Genomic DNA, 18,881 nt, shown 5'->3' on the forward strand with positions numbered 1-18,881 from the left:
AAATGAGGTTTTTTGTGTTTTTTATGTCAAAATATAAAAGTTTTGACGATAAAGAAGAAAAGTGTCAAAATCATTAAAATTTTATGGCAAAAACCTGAAAGCACAAAAATTTATTATTGCTAAGCTTATATATATATATATATATATATATATATATATATATATATATATATATATATATATATATATATATATATATATATATATATATATATAGGTTCAGGTTCATTTGAGACCATTATAATTTTGTGAGACCGTGAGACCAAATCTAAAAATATTTTTAAAATGCAAAATAAATGGAAAAATCCAAAAATTCTTTTTTTTAAATATTATTTTCGAAACTTGATTTAACTAAAAAAAAATCCGTTTTTTTTTTTTTTTGAAAAATAAGTGAAATATTCTAATTGGAATATTAAACTGACATATTCTAACAAAATAATTTTAAAATGCAGAATAAATGGAAAAATCTAAAAATTCTTTTTTTAAATATTATTTTCGGAACTTAAATTAACTAAAAAAATTAAAATAAATAAAAATAAATTCCATTTTTTTTTTTGAAAAATACGTGAAATATTCTAATAGAATATTACACTAACATATTCTAAAAAATAATTTTAAAATGCAAAATAAATGAAAAAATCCAAAAATTCTTTTTTTAAATATTATTTTCGCAACTTGAATTAACTAAAAAAAATAAAAAATGCGTCTCACGGTCTCACAAAATTAGGCCGTCTCACATGAACCTAACCGTATATATATATATATATATATATATATATATATATATATATATATATATATATATATATATATATATATATATATATATATATATATCACAGCATGACTTCTTTAATCAAGCCATGCAATGTTATCAAGTCAAACATAGACGTATTTATATGACTTGCGATATTAAGATATTTCTCTGGTAAGTTTAAAATGAAACGAAACCTTGATATTTTACTTGAAACCAAATATTATTGTCGTTATTAATCGGCACTTATGTCGTTTTCAAATTCATTTTAAACCAACACAAGTTGCACGTAAACAAAAACCCATACGCAATTACATTTGTATCTCCCATTCCAAACATGATTAACTTAGGATGGTAAGATTATGGTAAGCTATTATTCTTTCTAAACCCATTTCTTCTTTACACAATACCACTTTATATACTTAAAATAATCAGTTTTTAAATAATATTATTTTTCTTTCTCAAAAGATCACATATCATTAGATTTTTATTCCGGAATCAAAATCTCTAATCATGTGATATTGATTTAATAAACAAAAACCAATACAAAAACATGTGATTTATAAAAATAGAGGAATAATTAAATGTTAAAAAGGATAAAAGATGAATAAAACCCCAAAAGTAGTAATAAAAGTTGAAAGGAATTAAGTGGCGGTGGAGATGGAATTGAGTGCATCACAAACAACAACCCAATTAAAGGGGAATCTTTAATTCCACATGGAGATGAAGGGGATACCTCAAAGAATCATTATTCATTCACTCTACTCACTAACTTATTAATTACCACTCATTATTTTATTAGTTTATATTTTATTATTATTATTATTATTATATATTTGAATTTTGTAGAAATAAAAAATATTGTGATTATGTTAAGAAAGGTTAATATATTTTGGTTGATGAGAGAATGGTATTAAATATTTAAAAGTTAGGGTAAGATGGTGAGCCGCTGAAATACAAAAGATGCCGAAAAGCAAAGCTGACCTACGTGGGCCGGCTTTTAACTATACTTAGCTGGATATACAAAACCAACTTATTATTATCTCCAATATCCATCCATATGCTTTTGTACCCATTTTCTTTATATCTTTTATATGCGTATTTATTTATTTAATTCGTATTTCAATCAAATTTAAATTTAAATTAAGAGTCCAAAACAAAAATTTGTCCATATGGTTTGCGGGTTTTTGGATTCAAGTTAAAAAGTTTTAAACTTCAATCATAAATCCGAAGATTATAATTTATTTTATGAATTTGATTATTGTTAAGATTGAAAAGATTATTATACCATTTTAATTTGTTTTTATATATTTTTAACATTTATTTAGTATTTTAATAATTATAGAATAAAATTGGACCATCTCTCTCATGTTAAACAAGTGAATCATATCATTGATATAGTCAAAGTTGCATGGTAAAAGGTGAAGGTGAATCAATCTAATTTGGGTGTTCTTTGTGTCTTTTCATTATAAGAATTCTTTTTAACTTTAATTTTTGAAAATGAAGTGGGTGTTTAAAATTTAAGATCTATGCAATCAAAACTAATATGATTGAATCAAAATGAAGATGTCGGAGATGCAGATAAAGAAGAAAACGAAGAGGTTAAACCGTTAAATATTATGTTTTTTGAACTATTGAACATCGTCAATTTGAATAAGATGAAGATTTTATAGAAGATTAGGGTTCGATCTTTGTATCAAAATATTTCTTGTATTTTACTTCAACCATCACCGTTTCCATAAGACTCTTTTCTCATCAGTTATTCCTTTTTCTGGCCACAAATGTAAATGTGTATTCATATGCGTCTCCATTTTCATCCTCCAATTCACCAATGGCTTCATCTTTATTGTCCTCCAAAACTACATAAATCTTTTACTTTTTCTTTCCAACCATTAAATACATCACCAATGTTAGAAAACAAGATTTAGTTCATTTATTCGTAAATTTCTTGATCTGTAAACCTATATTAGTCTTTGAAGGGTTTCATATATCATTATATCACTTATGATTAGATTCTTGATATAAAGATGATAACTTTGAAGCTTGAATCTTATGAAAAGATTTGATGAATGAAGTGAAGAACAATCATCACTTCAACCACTTGTTAAACTCCAATATTTTTTTTTGAACTAGTTAGTCTAATTTATTCTTAATCTAACACCAAAATTCATCAATCTTCATGACGATACGTGAACCTTCGACCTTATAGAGAGAGAACAACGCATAATACCACTAGGTTATAAGCCCTTTGGTAAACTACCACATTTTAATCATCATATATGTTTGTATATTTCAATCCTTGAATTTAATAATATTTCATTATATACACTACTGATATTTGAATATTAAATTCTTATTATTTTTAGGTTAGTTGATATATTCTTTAATTTAAATATACAAAATAAAAAAGAATGCATTCTATAAGAAAATCTTATTTAAATGTAATTGCCCATACATTTCAAAATAAAACAAGTATTAAATACGTAGTCATATAATATTTCATCAATATCTTTTTAGTTTGGGAAACTTTGTGAAATGACAAAAAATGGGTGTGCTTGAAACAAAAAGACCAAGAATATGGATATTTCAAAAAATGACTACGAGTTCTGTTGAGAGGGTTTCTGTGGAACGTCTTCAGTTCTGAGAAATTAAAAAAATACTGAGGAAGTGTTAGTCTAAATTCATAAAAACACAAAGAAACTTAACAAAATTGAAAGGGTGTTGTGAACAAATTTTGTTTGAAATCGAAAAAATTGTTCACATAGGCATGTGTTTAAAGAACAATTCCTAAGAAAATGATTTTGGTACGTGTTTTCTTATTACTTTAATGAGTTGTCATCATTTCTCACATACCATTGATTTAGTATAACTTAAACTATAAAACTACGTTTGTAAGACTATTCATAACACCCTTTCAATTTTGTTAGTTTTTTTTTAATTTCTTTTTATAATTTATCTCTGTCACGATACTTCCTCAGAGTTTTTTTAAATTTCTCAAAGTTGAAGATACTTACAGAACTCATCATCATTTTTGGAAATATCCATTTTCTTAGTCATTTTTTTTAAAATAACCCCACTTTTTTTTTTTCATAAAATTATAGAACTTTTTTAACATCAGTATTGTAGAATTTCTATTTATTTAAATTTTATAGTAAGTAATGTTTTATTTTGGAAATATAAAATACATTTAAAAAAGTTATAATTATATGAGGTGGTTTTTTAAAACATTTAAAATAAATAAAAAGTTTAAACTAGTTAATTCGTAAGAATTTTGTTTGAGAAGAAAGATTTATATCAAAAAATTATTAAATAAAATTTATTAAAAAAAAACTATTACGACAAAGGTAATGATTATTTAAGAGGTTAACCACAAACTATATCACTAAAAACAAAGTATTTTTGCATATGAAAATAAATCGTCATTTTTTTGCTCTTCAACCTCGTTATATTTTTGTCATTACATTTTATTTATAATGTAAAATAGAGCATATACTCGTTGGCGAACACATAAGAAAATATCAATGGTTGCATAATTATTTTAAGGTTGCACTATTAAAAAAACTTATTTTCAGCGATAATTTTCATTACAAATAAAAGGTTTACAACGGCATATTTACTTTGTGATGGATCCATGAAGAATTTTGATGAGTTTACTAAATTTTACATTTTTATTTATATATTTATTTATCTTTGGAACCTCAAATCTACATTATGTCTAAACTATTATTAATTCCACACATGTTCACTACTATCCATTACAGGACTTAAACCATCAACCTTTCGAAGGATCGTCCGTACCACTATAATACAAAGTAGGTTCTTCCATGTATATATACTTCAAACTAACACTATTTTACACTCTTTAAATAAATAAATGAATTGCAACACTCTAAATTTGAATTGCACCTCACACACTTTATTTTTAAAGTATAAAATAGCATTTTAAATAGAGTTGGAGATTAACCATTTTAAACTTTATTTCACACTTTAAAAATAAAATGTTAAAATAAAATATGATTAGAGATGTTATTTCAAATGAACTCTTTAAATATTAAAATAATTTTTATAGTAAAAAAGAATATTATCCAAACTTGCTAACTTTTACAACTTGAAATGACTTTTTTTCGAATTTGAAAAGGAAAACAATTAAAAAGCTAAATGCAAACAATTATTATAGTTATAAAGAAAAACATCCATCCACACTTGCCTACTTTTACAACATGTAATGTCTTTTTTATGCTTTTTTTAATCAAAACAATTAAAAGTGATCAAATGTGAATAATTCTTATAAAAGAAACATGAATTATACGGCATGAAAATGATAACAAAAATAACACAAAAAGATTCCCCACACCCAAAATAATTTCTTTTTTTCTTTTATTCATTTTTAATTACTTACTCGTTTTTCTTTTTTCTTTTTCGAATTTCCAGATAACAAAAAACCACGTAATATTATTTTTTATTACGAAGGGATCCCATCGAAATAAATTCACAGGCACATCATAAAACCCTCAACAATTCACTATTCACTATTTCCTTTTTCATTTTTAATTTTTATTATCCTTTTCTTTAAGCCCTAGTAATTGTCTTCCTTCCAAGACACTGCTTCTTCTTCTTCTTCTCCTTCCTGAGGAGGAAAGGTGATGTTGCAGGGACCTCCGGGATTAATTGGAAACTCCGGCGATGTCGCCACTCCGGCACAGCCGCCACAACAACCAGTACAAGCTCACGGAAGTGTTGCAGTTGAATTAGGCGGTGGATTTAGCGAAGAAGAAACTGGAGGAAGAATCGAAGGTGAACGGAGTGGAAACGGATGGCCGAGGAAGGAAACATTGGCGCTGATTCAAATCCGGTCGGAAATGGATTTCGCTTTTCGTGATGCGAGTGCCAAAGGTCCATTATGGGATGAAGTTTCAAGGTAAAATCAATTATTCAATCCTTCAATCTTGTTTTACTCTCGATTCGAGGTGAATTTGTTCATATTCTGGACTGAAAACCAGATCTGTGAATTGAATTTGAATATCTCCTTCAAACAAAAAATTAATCATCCAGTTGATTGATTTGAATTCCGTTCTCAGCATTTCGTGCAAGGAATTTGGGAATGAAGAAATGGCTGACGAAAAACGTGAATTGAATTTGAATTCCGTTTGAATTTTGTCTTCGTGTTTTCAGATTTTTCAATTATTGTTATTTTTTTTTTACTTGTTCAAATTTGAAACGATGACCAGATCCAAACAGGAAACTTTCTCTTTCCCAATGCACTCCGACTCCGCCCAAATTTAGTCGATTCTTGTTTTACTCAGTGACGTTAATTCTCAAGGTTTATTTTATGCAAATAACAATCAGAATTCAGACGCCATGTTTGTTTTATCGATATTTATCAAGCTTTTACTTTGTCAGAAAACTTGGAGAGCTCGGGTATCATCGAAGTGGGAAGAAATGCAAGGAGAAATTCGAAAACGTCTACAAATATCACAAGAGAACCAAAGAAGGTCGCACCTCCAAAGCCGACGGAAAAACCTATCGATTCTTCGATCAATTAGAGGCTCTCGAAGCAAATACACAAAGACCACCGGCCGGAATGACAACTACCACCACCTCTCAACATCCATTCTCACAGCCGTCTGTTGTAATTCCTTTCAACGTCACTGGATCTCATTCTCATCAGACAAACGTCAGTCCTATCTCCGTTGCAGCACCAGCAATGGTTAATCACGGCGGTACCGGTAGCGGTGCAGGTGCCTTTCCGTTCTCGTCTTCGAACACCACGTCTTCATCTACTTCTTCCGACGAGGAGCCACCGGAACTCAGGAGGAAGAGGAAGAGGAAGTGGAAGGATTTCTTTGGGAGGTTGATGACGGAAGTGATTCATAAACAAGAGGAGCTGCAGATGAAATTCCTTGATCAGATCGAGAGACGAGAACGAGACCGGATGGCCCGAGAAGAAGCTTGGAGAATAGAAGAGATGGCGAAAATGAACCGGGAGCATGAGCTTCTGGTGCAGGAGAGATCCATCGCCGCCGCTAAAGACGCCGCCGTCATCACATTCTTACAGAAGATAACCGAACAAAACTCGAACAATCCCGTCACTCAAATCTCACAGCAGCCACCGCCACAGCAACAAAAGCAGCAGAATCTACAACCTGTACAGACACCACCGCCACCACCACCACCACAAACACCAACTCCACCACCAGCTCAGCAACAACATCAAGTTCAGCCGCCGGTATTACCGGCGACACCATTGGTGAAGAATCTAGATAACGGTGGCGGAGGAAAGTCGAATATTATCCTAGCGCCAAGCCCATCGAGATGGCCAAAAACAGAAGTATACGCACTGATCAAACTCCGGACAACTCTGGACATGAAGTATCAAGACAGCGGACCAAAAGGTCCTTTATGGGAGGAGATATCCGCCGGAATGATAAAGCTCGGGTATAACAGGAACGCAAAAAGGTGCAAAGAGAAATGGGAGAATATCAACAAGTACTACAAGAAGGTGAAGGAAAGCAGCAAGAAAAGACCCGAAGACTCTAAAACATGTCCATACTTTCACCAGCTCGATGCTATTTATAGGGAGAGAGCCAACAACAGTAGCCACAGTAGTCTCAGGTTACCGGAAACCACCCAGATGGAGCCGATTATGGCAGAACCAGAGCAGCAATGGCCACTTCCGGCGGCCGTCGTTCAGCAACAACAGCCTACGATTCACCAGAATAACGAAGATGATTATGACGATGAAGATGAAGACGACGAAGACGAAGGCGGCGATTACGAGATTGCACCCAACAATAACTCATCATCAGTAGCTACAGTGACGATGGCGGAAACATAATGAGAGAGAGAGAGAGAGAGAGAGAGATTTGTTCTTTATTCAATCAGAAAGAGCAGCGGGAAGAAAGGGGATGGGGGCAAAAGAGACGTGGGTCAGGATTCAGGTGTTGAGTTGCAGAAGACAGAAGTTGTTCCATAGATAAACGGGTCGGGTTCCTTGTCGTGACATGGGTTTGGGGTGTAACTTTGTAAGTTTTTTTTAGAGTATAGTATATTGTTGTTTTACTTTACGATTTAATTATTATTTGCAAAAAAAGAATAATTTAATTATATAAAGAGGAGGATGTTGGAGGAAATAAAGAAACTGGTTTATTAGACTAATTGGTAATGTAATTTATTTTGCAGAGTAGATTACAGCAATGGTTTATACGTCGTTCATTTAAGGGAAATTTTCGTAAAAACCATTAGGTTATGTTTAGTTGCAAAATAATAGGATGTTTTTCGGAAAAATTATCCAAGAAAAATAACAATTTTGAAAAGGTGTTTAAATTGTTTATTTTTTTAAATTTTTCACTGATAATGAAAATTTTCTGTTTTCTAAAATTATAAAAAAAAATTTGAAATTTTTGAAAAACTCATAATTATTGTTTTTCAAAACTTTTTAATTTCAATTTTTTTCTAAAATATAAATACACACTCACTCTCATCCCAATCTTCTATACCTACCCCATCTCAATACTCTTAACCCACCGCATCCTTACCCCTTACACTCACTCTCATCCCAACCTTCTATACCTACCCCATCTCAATACCCTTAACCTACTGCATCCTTACCCCCTACGTACACACACATCCACACACACAAACAAATTCACCCACCCACCCCCACAAACACACACCTATATCCACCCCACCCTAACAAACAAACACACCACACACACCCACAAACACATACACATACACTCACGTCCAACACCACTACCACAATCAATCACCTACCATCACCATTATCAAAACCACTACCCTATAACCAGCACCACCACTATTACCACCATTGCCGCCACCACCACCGTCGCAATCATCGATACCACCACTGCCCCCAACCCCCCCCCCCCCCCCCCCCCCCGCCCCGCTGCTCCCACCGCCGCCGCCGCCCCAACCCCCACTCTACCACCATTGCTATTTTCTAAAAATAAAAACCGATAGAAAAATACAGATATAAACACACTTTCTAATTTTCTAAAATTGAAAATGAAAAATTAATAGGTTTTAACTAAATGAGTTTTCTAAATTTTTTAATGAAAATTGATAACTGAAAACAAAAACTGATGAGGGAAAAGGAAAAACATAAAATAAAAACTGTTTTTCGATAATTAGATGCAACCTTAGGTTTTCAAGAATTTATCTTAAAAACAACTCCTTTATTTTTATTTTTCTCATAAAAATCATGCAAGTTTCTATAAAAAGAAATTCATAAAATCATTTTTTTTAAACTTTTTAATATTATTTATTTTGTGAATACAATGTAGGACAAATGTCATATTAGCCTATCAAATTTATTGTGTTTATTTAAAGAGTAAATGGCACAAAAAAAAACATTATTTTTAAATAGAAATTCGGTTTTGACATCATGTTTTTTTTTTTTGTGTCAAATTTGACACTGTGTTTTCCAGTTTGTTACAATTCTAATCACTTGACCGGTTAACCAGGTTACATGCTGACATGATATGCTAACGTGTCAAAATTGATTTTTTTTTCCACGAAAAACACTAAGTTTTCACTTTTTTTTTCGATTTTGACACTAACTTTAATTTTTTATTTTAATTTTGACACTAAACTTAGTGTCAAAATCGAAAAAATGAAAACTTAGTGTTTTTTGTGAGAACAAAAATTCAATTTTAACACGTCAGCATATCATGTCAGCATTCCACGTCAGCATGCAACCTGGTTAACCGGTCAAGTGTTCAGAATTGTAACAAATTGGAAAACACAGTGTCGAAATTGACACGAATAAAACACGGTGTCAAAATCGATTTTTTGTATTAAAAGAGTGTTTTTTGTGCCATTTACCCTTATTTAAAAGGTCGCACAATTTTTTTTTTTTTGTATATTAAGGGAATGAAATCCGAATTTACCGTTTTAAAAGGTCCTTATTTAACCTGATACCGGGTAAGCAGGTAAAATGTGGTGATATATGCATGATAAGTAAGCTTAACACTTAAGAGGTTTAATGTAGGCAAAATGATTCTTTTAAGCATTTTGTCGAACACCTTCCATGCAACTCTTATATCTTTTTTTTTCTAACACTTTTATGCATTTCTTATTTCCCCAATTGACTGTTAAACATTTGTCGCTAACCCATTAACAATGACAACTTAATTTTAGTAGTAATTATGTATGTACATGAGGAGAAAAGCAGAATGATTAAAGGGAAAACATAATTATGTTCTTGACAACCTATTTGATCGAATACAGGATATCAATTGGGAATTAAACAAAATCTCGACAAAACTGGGTTTGCATTCGATTTCAAACCCTCGAGGATAGAAATTTGTACAAAATCTGAAATCTGAAACGATGTATAACATGTTTTAATCTCAAATAGCATTACAATGAAACTGATGTATAAAGAATCTGAAATCAACAATCGAAGCTCAAATTAACAACGAAGAAAATAACTAGATTGTTTTGATTCACGTTTCTGGTGTTCCGATTCGTGTTTCTGGTACGTCGATTTGGCTACTGGGTTGCCAATTTGGCGATTAGGTAGGAATTGGATTGTTAGTTCCAAAAAGCAACGATTCATGAAAACAAACGCTTCAATTTTCTTTTGACTCCTCGATACCAAGTACGATTCACCGGGGGAGTGATTTGCATCAACCAATGAAATCTCACAGCCGTCGACCAAAACTGACTCCGACAAAGGGAAAGGTACCACGAATGATTTTAAAACTTGAAGTACTTGAATTTAGTTTTTGGGATAAATTTAGAGAGGAGAAAGTGTTATAATGAGAGGAGGTCAGAGGAGATTAGGCTACGAAGAGATAAAAACATGTTATAGTGGGTCAAGTGACTTTTTTAACAGGTCAAACGATAGTTTATTCTCTTAATGTACAAAAAAAAAAGATCGGCGGCGCTTTAAAATAAACACAAAAAATTCGATGGGCTAATATGACATTTTCTCTACAATGTATATAACGTACGTTAGTTAGGGTTGGACATAAAAAGGATAATCATAATAAATATTTATTTTATTAAATAACTAAAATCTTCGAATAGGATAATTGTTCGTCGTACGTGTTACGGGTTATATAAATACATCCAATGATGAACCCAAGTAGTGAAATGGTATTTTGTGTTACACCCGTTTTTTCGATGATAATTATCAGATATATTTTACGATGTTAGTTATTGATTATTAAACTTAGATAGTTCATACAATAATATCTATTATATTTTCTTGACAATATTTCATATAAAAAGATTATATTAATTTGAAATACTTTGATATAAATATATATATGTGAATAAATTGTGAATTACTTTTCCATATATATATATATATATATATATATATATATATATATATATATATATATATAATCAAGAAAAATAATAATAATAATAATAATAATAATAAAACACGTATATATATATATATATATATATATATATATATATATATATATATATATATATATATATATATATGGAGCTTATATAGATTACTAAATACGTATTTTATATGTACATGTTAATAATGATTATACGGTGGTGGAGGATACAATAAGTATGTGTATGCCTACGTCATTTTGGGATAAGAATTAAAGCTATTCAAATTGTGATAGAGTATGGAACTTGGAGAGGTGTTGAATAAATATAATGGCAACACAAATTAAAGTTACCTGTCAAAATTATAGGCTAACGTGTCAAAATTTTTAAAATGACTAACCGTTTGAAGTACGAAAATACATGAATCTATAATTTGAAGTTGAGTATAAATAAATGCATCGTTATTAAACTTGAACAAATATTTTGAAATTATTCAAACTTCAGAAGATACTAATTTTGGATATAAAAGATTAAGAAAGTGGTGTCGACACATATTACAACCAAATATAAATAGTTTATAGAGTTATATTTTTCTAACGGAAATTCCAAACGTTCGAGCAGTGACTCGTACATAAAGGAAGTGCATCACGATGCCAATTAGGAAATTACGCTCGCAGAACGAGATAAGGTTTCGGCAAGATAATAAGTTGACAAACAAGTCACGATTGTAGTTCCACTAACTAGCCAGGTGAGTGCATAGTCGCTTTCATGAACATGATTTTAATACAAGTATTAGTTAAAATATTAAATATGTGTTGAAAGTTTATATGTCAATTATATGCTTATTGCTTGAAATATGTGTTAAATATATATTTGATGATATACGATGTGCAAACCACTTATGGTTTTATATTTGTTAAGATGTATATGTATATATATATATATATATATATATATATATATATATATATATATATATATATATATATATATATATATATATATATATAGTCAAGATCAAATAAGAAGGAAATTTTTGGTAGGAAGGTAAGAAGTTTTTTTTCTACATATTTTTTTCGTGAACAAACAAAATGAATCATTAGATGATTCATTTCTAAGATGATTCACAAGAAAAAATTCTCAAAAAAGCATCTCGATGATTCATTTATACAATGATTTTGTTGTTATTCACTAAAATTATCATAAAAATAAATTTTTTCTTAATTTACTTAAAAATGAATCATAAAGATATTTTTTTGGGAATTTTTTCTTGTGAATCATCTTACAAATGAATCATTTAGTGATTCATTTATTTTGTTCGTCAAAAAAATATGTAGAAAAAAAACTTCTTACCTTCCTACCAAAAAAAATTTCTTACCGGAAATATATCCTATATATATATATATATATATATATATATATATATATATATATATATATATATATATATATATATATGATATTGTTACATGATAATAATAATAATAATAATAGAAGTATTATTTCTAACAAAGTAAATTAATACCTAAAACTTAGTGTTAAGTGTACACTAGTTAGCGTTACCTAAACGAGATGGTATTGAAAATTGATCATAAACATTGTAGTTTTGCTTAGTGATGGGATAAGACTTAAAAGGAGATGTTTAGTTCAATTAAGTTTAGATATTGGGTAGCCTCTTATTAAGAGTACGTGTGTTTTGAGATTGACCATCGGTAGAGTACGTCCTATGTGTAAAAGTACATTTTATGTACAATGTCTTTTTCAAATCCCTATGTCTTAGGTGCTACTTGTGTCGGGGTATTATTATATTCCGGGATATGAGTCTTACTCATACCAGTGTACTATAATGTGCCAGAAGTATTTTCATGTACAAAGTCCTTTTTAACACTATTATGTGTCGGAGTATAGGAGCGTACGAGAGTACTTTATTAGTATTTCCCCATACTTTTGATGAGCTTTGTGTGTTAGCGTTTCCTTTCACGAAGTAACCGAGGGAACTTCATAGACTGCTTAATAAAGTGTGTTGGTAATAGACCACTACTAGGTATGTCTGGTGTTATATTGCTAGATAGGGTGAGTCTGGGGGTAAAATACCTCATGGTGTCAAACCACTGCTAGGCACTGTTATCTAGATAACTACCCCCTGACTTAACTATCTTGTGGTTTTTACGAACAGAGGTTCGTGGTGAAACTTATTCCATTCCCCTCATTTGAAATCTTTATTGATCCTCATTTGCTGCCAGGGAATTTCCGAAGCAGCATCGTTAGTTTGTTGTTCATATTGATCATTTAGGCTAGATCTCGTAAGATCATTCTATAGGATCAGTATGTGGGAATCGATGTGATGAGATAGATTGTTTTGATATATTTGTTTTAATGATAATAGTGGTTTTGTAGGTTTGATATATACATTATTATCACATTGTGGGATTGAAAACCCTATGTATATCGCCAGGTTTTTCATCCTGACCCACTCAATTTATATGCATCAAAGGTAGCGGTGTAAGACTACTGAAGACTCGAGTGTGATGCTAAGAGAAGACCTGCAATAAAGTTCGGGACAGTTAGGTCTTTATATTGTAACATATATTGTGTATAAGTTATGACATCCCTAGAGTTGTATTATTTTAAGAATCTTTTGTACTCAAATTGTTTTAATATACTGAGAATTTCTGCAATAAAAGATATTATGATTTTTAAATCGAAAAGAAGTTTTTTTTACGGTTTTGAAAATTGGGATGTCACAATGTAATTCTTGACAATGGGGTAAAGTTTGTTGACATCTAGGGGAGAGAGTGATTCAGGGTTTCAATTAAAAATAAAATAATTTGAAAATATTGGTTTTTTTATTTAGGTGTTGTTTGTTTTTTCGGAGGCAAAATGTTTGCAGTCTGCGGACCACATTTGTAGACCTCTGCAGTAGAAAAGGTGGACCAAACGTCTGCAGTCTAAAAAAAACTGTTTGTTTATTTAACATCTGCGGGCTACTAAAATAAATTGAAATATAAATAATCTGATTTTTTAAACTTCAAAGTGATTTTTTAATATTTTTATGACTTTGTTATAAATAATTAACGAATCTAAATCAACTTTTATGTATTATTGTATAAAACATAAAAATAAAAATGGTATGAATTAACGTATATATTTTTATAAAAACCAACAACTTTGTTTGTAAAGTTATAACTAAACATTATAATCAGTGATCAAACAATTTGATATATAAAAGGATGGAAATAAACTTTGATTTTTTAATTAAATCTATTAAAAACGTACTATAAATATTATTAAAGAAATTGACGATACTGTATTAAATAATATTTTAGAAAATTTGGCAAAAAAATATAAGATTATATTATGATTTTTCATATTTATATAAACAACTTTAACGACTATTATTGTAATAAATCTTTATTTACAAATTTGTCAAAAATATCATGTTTGTATCGTCAAACGTTTTTTTTTTTTTTTTTTTTTAAGTTTTGTAATTTTTTTTCAAATTGTTTATCATTAATAAAGTTGGAAAAAATATAAATTATAAAAACTTAAAAAAAATAAAGATATATATGTTTTTTTAGCTAGAAGATGTCTGAAGATGTTAGAATACTCTGGTCCACATCTGTGCCAAGAAGAGGACGCGCATACATTTTTAGGTCTACAATTTTCAAAAAAACAAACAGTCTGCGAAGGTTAATGTATGTGCGGTGCAGATAGAAGAGGTAACGCAGATCTGCAGACAAAAAACAAACACTACATTAGAAACTTTTTCTTAGAAAATAACATAATTTCTGAAATTTTGGTTGGTTTTTTCTTTTTTCTTTTTTATATTTTTATGAAACAAACCAAGAGATTAATTTGTCAAAAAAACTTGGTTTTCTAAAACGGCATGGTTTTTTAATTTTCAAATATTCAGTTCCTATTGTTTGATTTTTACTTTTTTTTATAAGTTCAGTTTCTGGTACAGTATTTCTTTTTTTTTTGCAAACCATATTAACCACAAATTAGTTTAATATGAATGAATGATGTAGTAACTTAGTAAAGAATTCATGCTGTATGTTGTCGTTTGGGAGCTTCTAGTTTTTAGCTTTTGATAAAATCCTCTAGTTTAAACAAAAAACTTTGTTTGACAGTACGGACGTTTAGCTTTTAGTTTAAACAAAACGTTCTAAATCTAAAAGCTACTTCATATAGCGTTTAACAAAACGCTACCGAGCTTTTGAAATCAATTTCCATAATTACCCTTAAAATTATATTTATATATTTATTTATTTTTAATCAATTGTATTTTTATGTAATTTTATATATTTCAAAAGCTTCAGCTACTTTTGCAAAATACTCATATAACAAATAAAACATACAGCTTCCCGAAGCAACTAAGTATTATACCGAGGGTTTAATAACAATATATATGTGTGTATATATATATATATATATATATATATATATATATATATATATATATATATATATATATATATATATATATATATATATATATATATATATATATATACACGTGAAAATTACATCCCTATTCCTTTATAAGAAAACAAGAAGTCGAAAGTAAAAAGTAGATGGTTTGGTAATCAAAAACCTAAAATCTTTCAGTTTGGTTCCGGTAAAAAATTGAAATATTCTTATTTTTAGTGCTTAATAAACTATGATCTATTGTTGTGTCTTGAAAAGTAAATGTTTTTCTTTAAAAATGATAGTTTTTAAAGAGTATTCTTGTATATAAGTGTTTTTTTAAAGTTTTTAATAATATTAAAATGACTTTTTGATGGAAAAAAAAGTAAAGCAATGATTTTTTAGATAAACACTTGAAAAGTTAACGGTTTTTATAAAAAAAATTCATTTATTATTATTATTTTGAAATAATTAACCTTTTTAGAATGAGATATTAAGGTTATAGTTTTATATCGTTTGATAGTGATGTTATACACTAAAAACCAAATATTTTTAATGATTTAACAAGATAGTTTTAAAATTTATTTTTTTATAGTAAATTTTTTACTATCAGTACTTTTTGACACACTTACTTATTTTTATCGGTTACCCATTAATTAGAAATTTACTATAAAAAAGATAAATTTTAGGACTTTCTTGTTAAATCATTGAAAATATTAAAGCTTTAGTGTATAGTCTTGGTTTTCCTGGAAACAAATCATTTTATCAGCCTTGTGAGACTCATAGCCCAAGAACTTTTAATTGTGATTTTTATCACAACACCATTGTTTTTCTTACCATAATCTTCTTTTCGCTGCTACAATCACGATTAGGGGAAACATATGCAAAAGAGAGAGCGAAAAAGGGTAAGAAGGTTTGTAAATTGGGGTGATTTTAGTATATGGGAAGCTTTTCGAATTTTTTTTTCAACTATCGTGCAACCCTTAACTTTCCAGTGACACCCCTATTATGAAATCATGCGCCATTCCCTGCTTGTAAAGTTTTTTTCTTGGTTCATCGCAAAATCTTGAACTGAAAAGATGTGATAGATTCTACAAACACAAACAACACACGCCTAGTTGAAAGGGTGTGAATGTGAAGAATGGGTATTAATGACAATTTCGTCTTTTCCAGTTTCTTAGTTCTCCATTTTTAGGACTGCAAAAAGCCGATACAACTCTGATTTTTTTTTTTAATTTTCTGATTATCTCCATTTTTTTAAATGACGGGTTGTTGAGATTTAAAAAAAAGAAAAAAAAGAAAAAGAAACTATTTAACAAGAACCAAACTTTAACATTTCAATACGATCTAGCTGACCAGGTAATAACTCTTATGTTTAAAGACTATCATTCTATTAAATTGCTAACATAATAGAGATATACATTAAAACCCTAATATTTTCAACAATTTAACAAGAAAGTTTTAAACTTTATTTTTTTGACAGTAAAGTTTTAATTTACGATTTGCCAAGAAAGTCGTAAACTTTATTTTATTTTATTATTATTATTTTTTTTACAGTAAAGTCTTAATTAACCGCTAAACGGCAAAAAATGGTAAACATGTCAAAAACTGTCGGTAGTTAAAAATTTACTGTCAAAAATAAGCTTTAAGAGTTTTTTGTCAAATCATTAAAAATATTGAGACTTCAATTTATATATTCGAAAAATTATCGACACAAAATAATATTTTTTCCCAAAACTCATGGAATTTTTCTTTTTTGAACAGCTGTTTCAAATAGCCTAAATGAGGGGTATTGCAAACAACCCTCACCCTTCTTCTCCTCGACATGTAAATTGCATCTTTTTCATATATGGATAATTGAGTTTTCAAGTGTAGCCGGTTAAAACTAGAGCAATTCAAGATTTATTATCTTATGGAAAAAGTAAGAAACATGATGTTCTCTTGATTAGTTGATTATCTACATCTAGATAGATCAGTGTTGTAAAAATCCCGATTAATTTTCGATTAATCTCTGATTAATCTTAGACGCTATTCGACCGATTAGAAGGCGCTTAACGATTAATCCCTACATACACAATGATTGAAACAGTAGAACCCGATAAAATTTTAACACTTTGAAGAAATTATATCTCAATAGAAAGTATTTGAGGTATGATTAGTGTTGAAATTTTCATATTAACCTATTTTTTTTATGATATTAAGGATATTTACGAACTTTTATATGGTATTAATCGTATTTGATATTTAAAAATCTAACAAATTAACAATTAATAGTCCACGATTAATCTCCACCTAAGCGATTAATCCCTTAACTCCAGTCCACCGACTAGCTAACATCGAACGATTTTTACAACCTTACATAAATTGAATATCATGATATGGTGGCGACTAAATTGCTAGATTATTTGGTTACATTGACTACTAGTAGAACCGAGTGTTGATGTTTCTCAGCGCATTTCCATACATCGTGGACGAAATATATTGTTGCCACATGGTTAGTAATGTTAGTTTAGGGGATAATTAGAATACTAGGTGTAAAACCCATGTATTACATGGATTCATTTAAAAGAAAAATATTAAATATGAAATTCTAAACATTTAAAAGTTTGAATTTATAAAAAAAATTAAAAAAATATTGAATTATTAAAATTAATGTGTTTTTTTTCTTTTTTAAATTTAAACACATAATTTAGATAAATAAACAAAGGAAACTAATATGCTTTTGATTTACAAAATTTTAAATTAAAAGGCAAGTCAATTAATGAAATTGATATGCATTTATTATTAACGTTTATTATAATTATTACATTTAAATATTATGTGGAATTTGATAAAATGAAAAAACCCACAAAATGCCATGTGGAAAAAATTTAATTGAAAATAACCACAAAATAACATTTGGCTAAATCAATAAGAGTGTGACATGTGGCAAAAAGATTTTCATTTATTAGAGTAGATTTATATTAGGCCATCACTTTTGTATTAGGCTTTTATATATTTAGCCTTTTAGACAATTTAACCCTTGTGTATTTCCAATCTATTATCTTCTTTAACTTTTATCGTAATTATATATTTTTAATAGTCTAACAATAAAATTTTGTTCTCAATCTTTAATGAAAATTGAATTGCTACATTAAGTCGCATTAATAAGTACTATGTAACAATTAATTAATTCTTTCATTTTCATGTCAAATAAAAACTTGAAATTATTATATCCGATCATGCCGATATCACAAAAGAATAACATTTCAGAGGGTTTCTCGTTACTACAACCTTTTTTAAGGACACCTATAACTTTTGATTGATTTATAGCAAATATTTAAGTCTCATAAGATTTTGAATCATTAAACATGCTATATTCAAATTTTGTCCGTCTAGTTTGCCATCTGAGTGC

The 18,881-nt window shown here is 29.1% G+C and overlaps 1 protein-coding gene across 1 annotated transcript; it reads left to right on the forward strand.

Moving 5' to 3' along the window:
• Positions 1-5,271: 5,271 nt before the first annotated feature.
• Positions 5,272-7,909, forward strand: LOC145014617 (trihelix transcription factor DF1-like). The gene is made up of 2 exons (XM_078973029.1): positions 5,272-5,672; positions 6,155-7,909. The coding sequence occupies exons 1-2, from the start codon at positions 5,398-5,400 to the stop codon at positions 7,587-7,589; spliced, it is 1,710 nt and encodes a 569-aa protein (XP_078829155.1). The 5' UTR covers positions 5,272-5,397; the 3' UTR covers positions 7,590-7,909.
• Positions 7,910-18,881: the final 10,972 nt, after the last annotated feature.

This window comes from Lactuca saligna, chromosome 9 (assembly GCF_052625555.1).
Source record: "Lactuca saligna cultivar CGN05327 chromosome 9, ASM5262555v1, whole genome shotgun sequence".
NCBI classification, from domain to species: domain Eukaryota; kingdom Viridiplantae; phylum Streptophyta; class Magnoliopsida; order Asterales; family Asteraceae; genus Lactuca; species Lactuca saligna.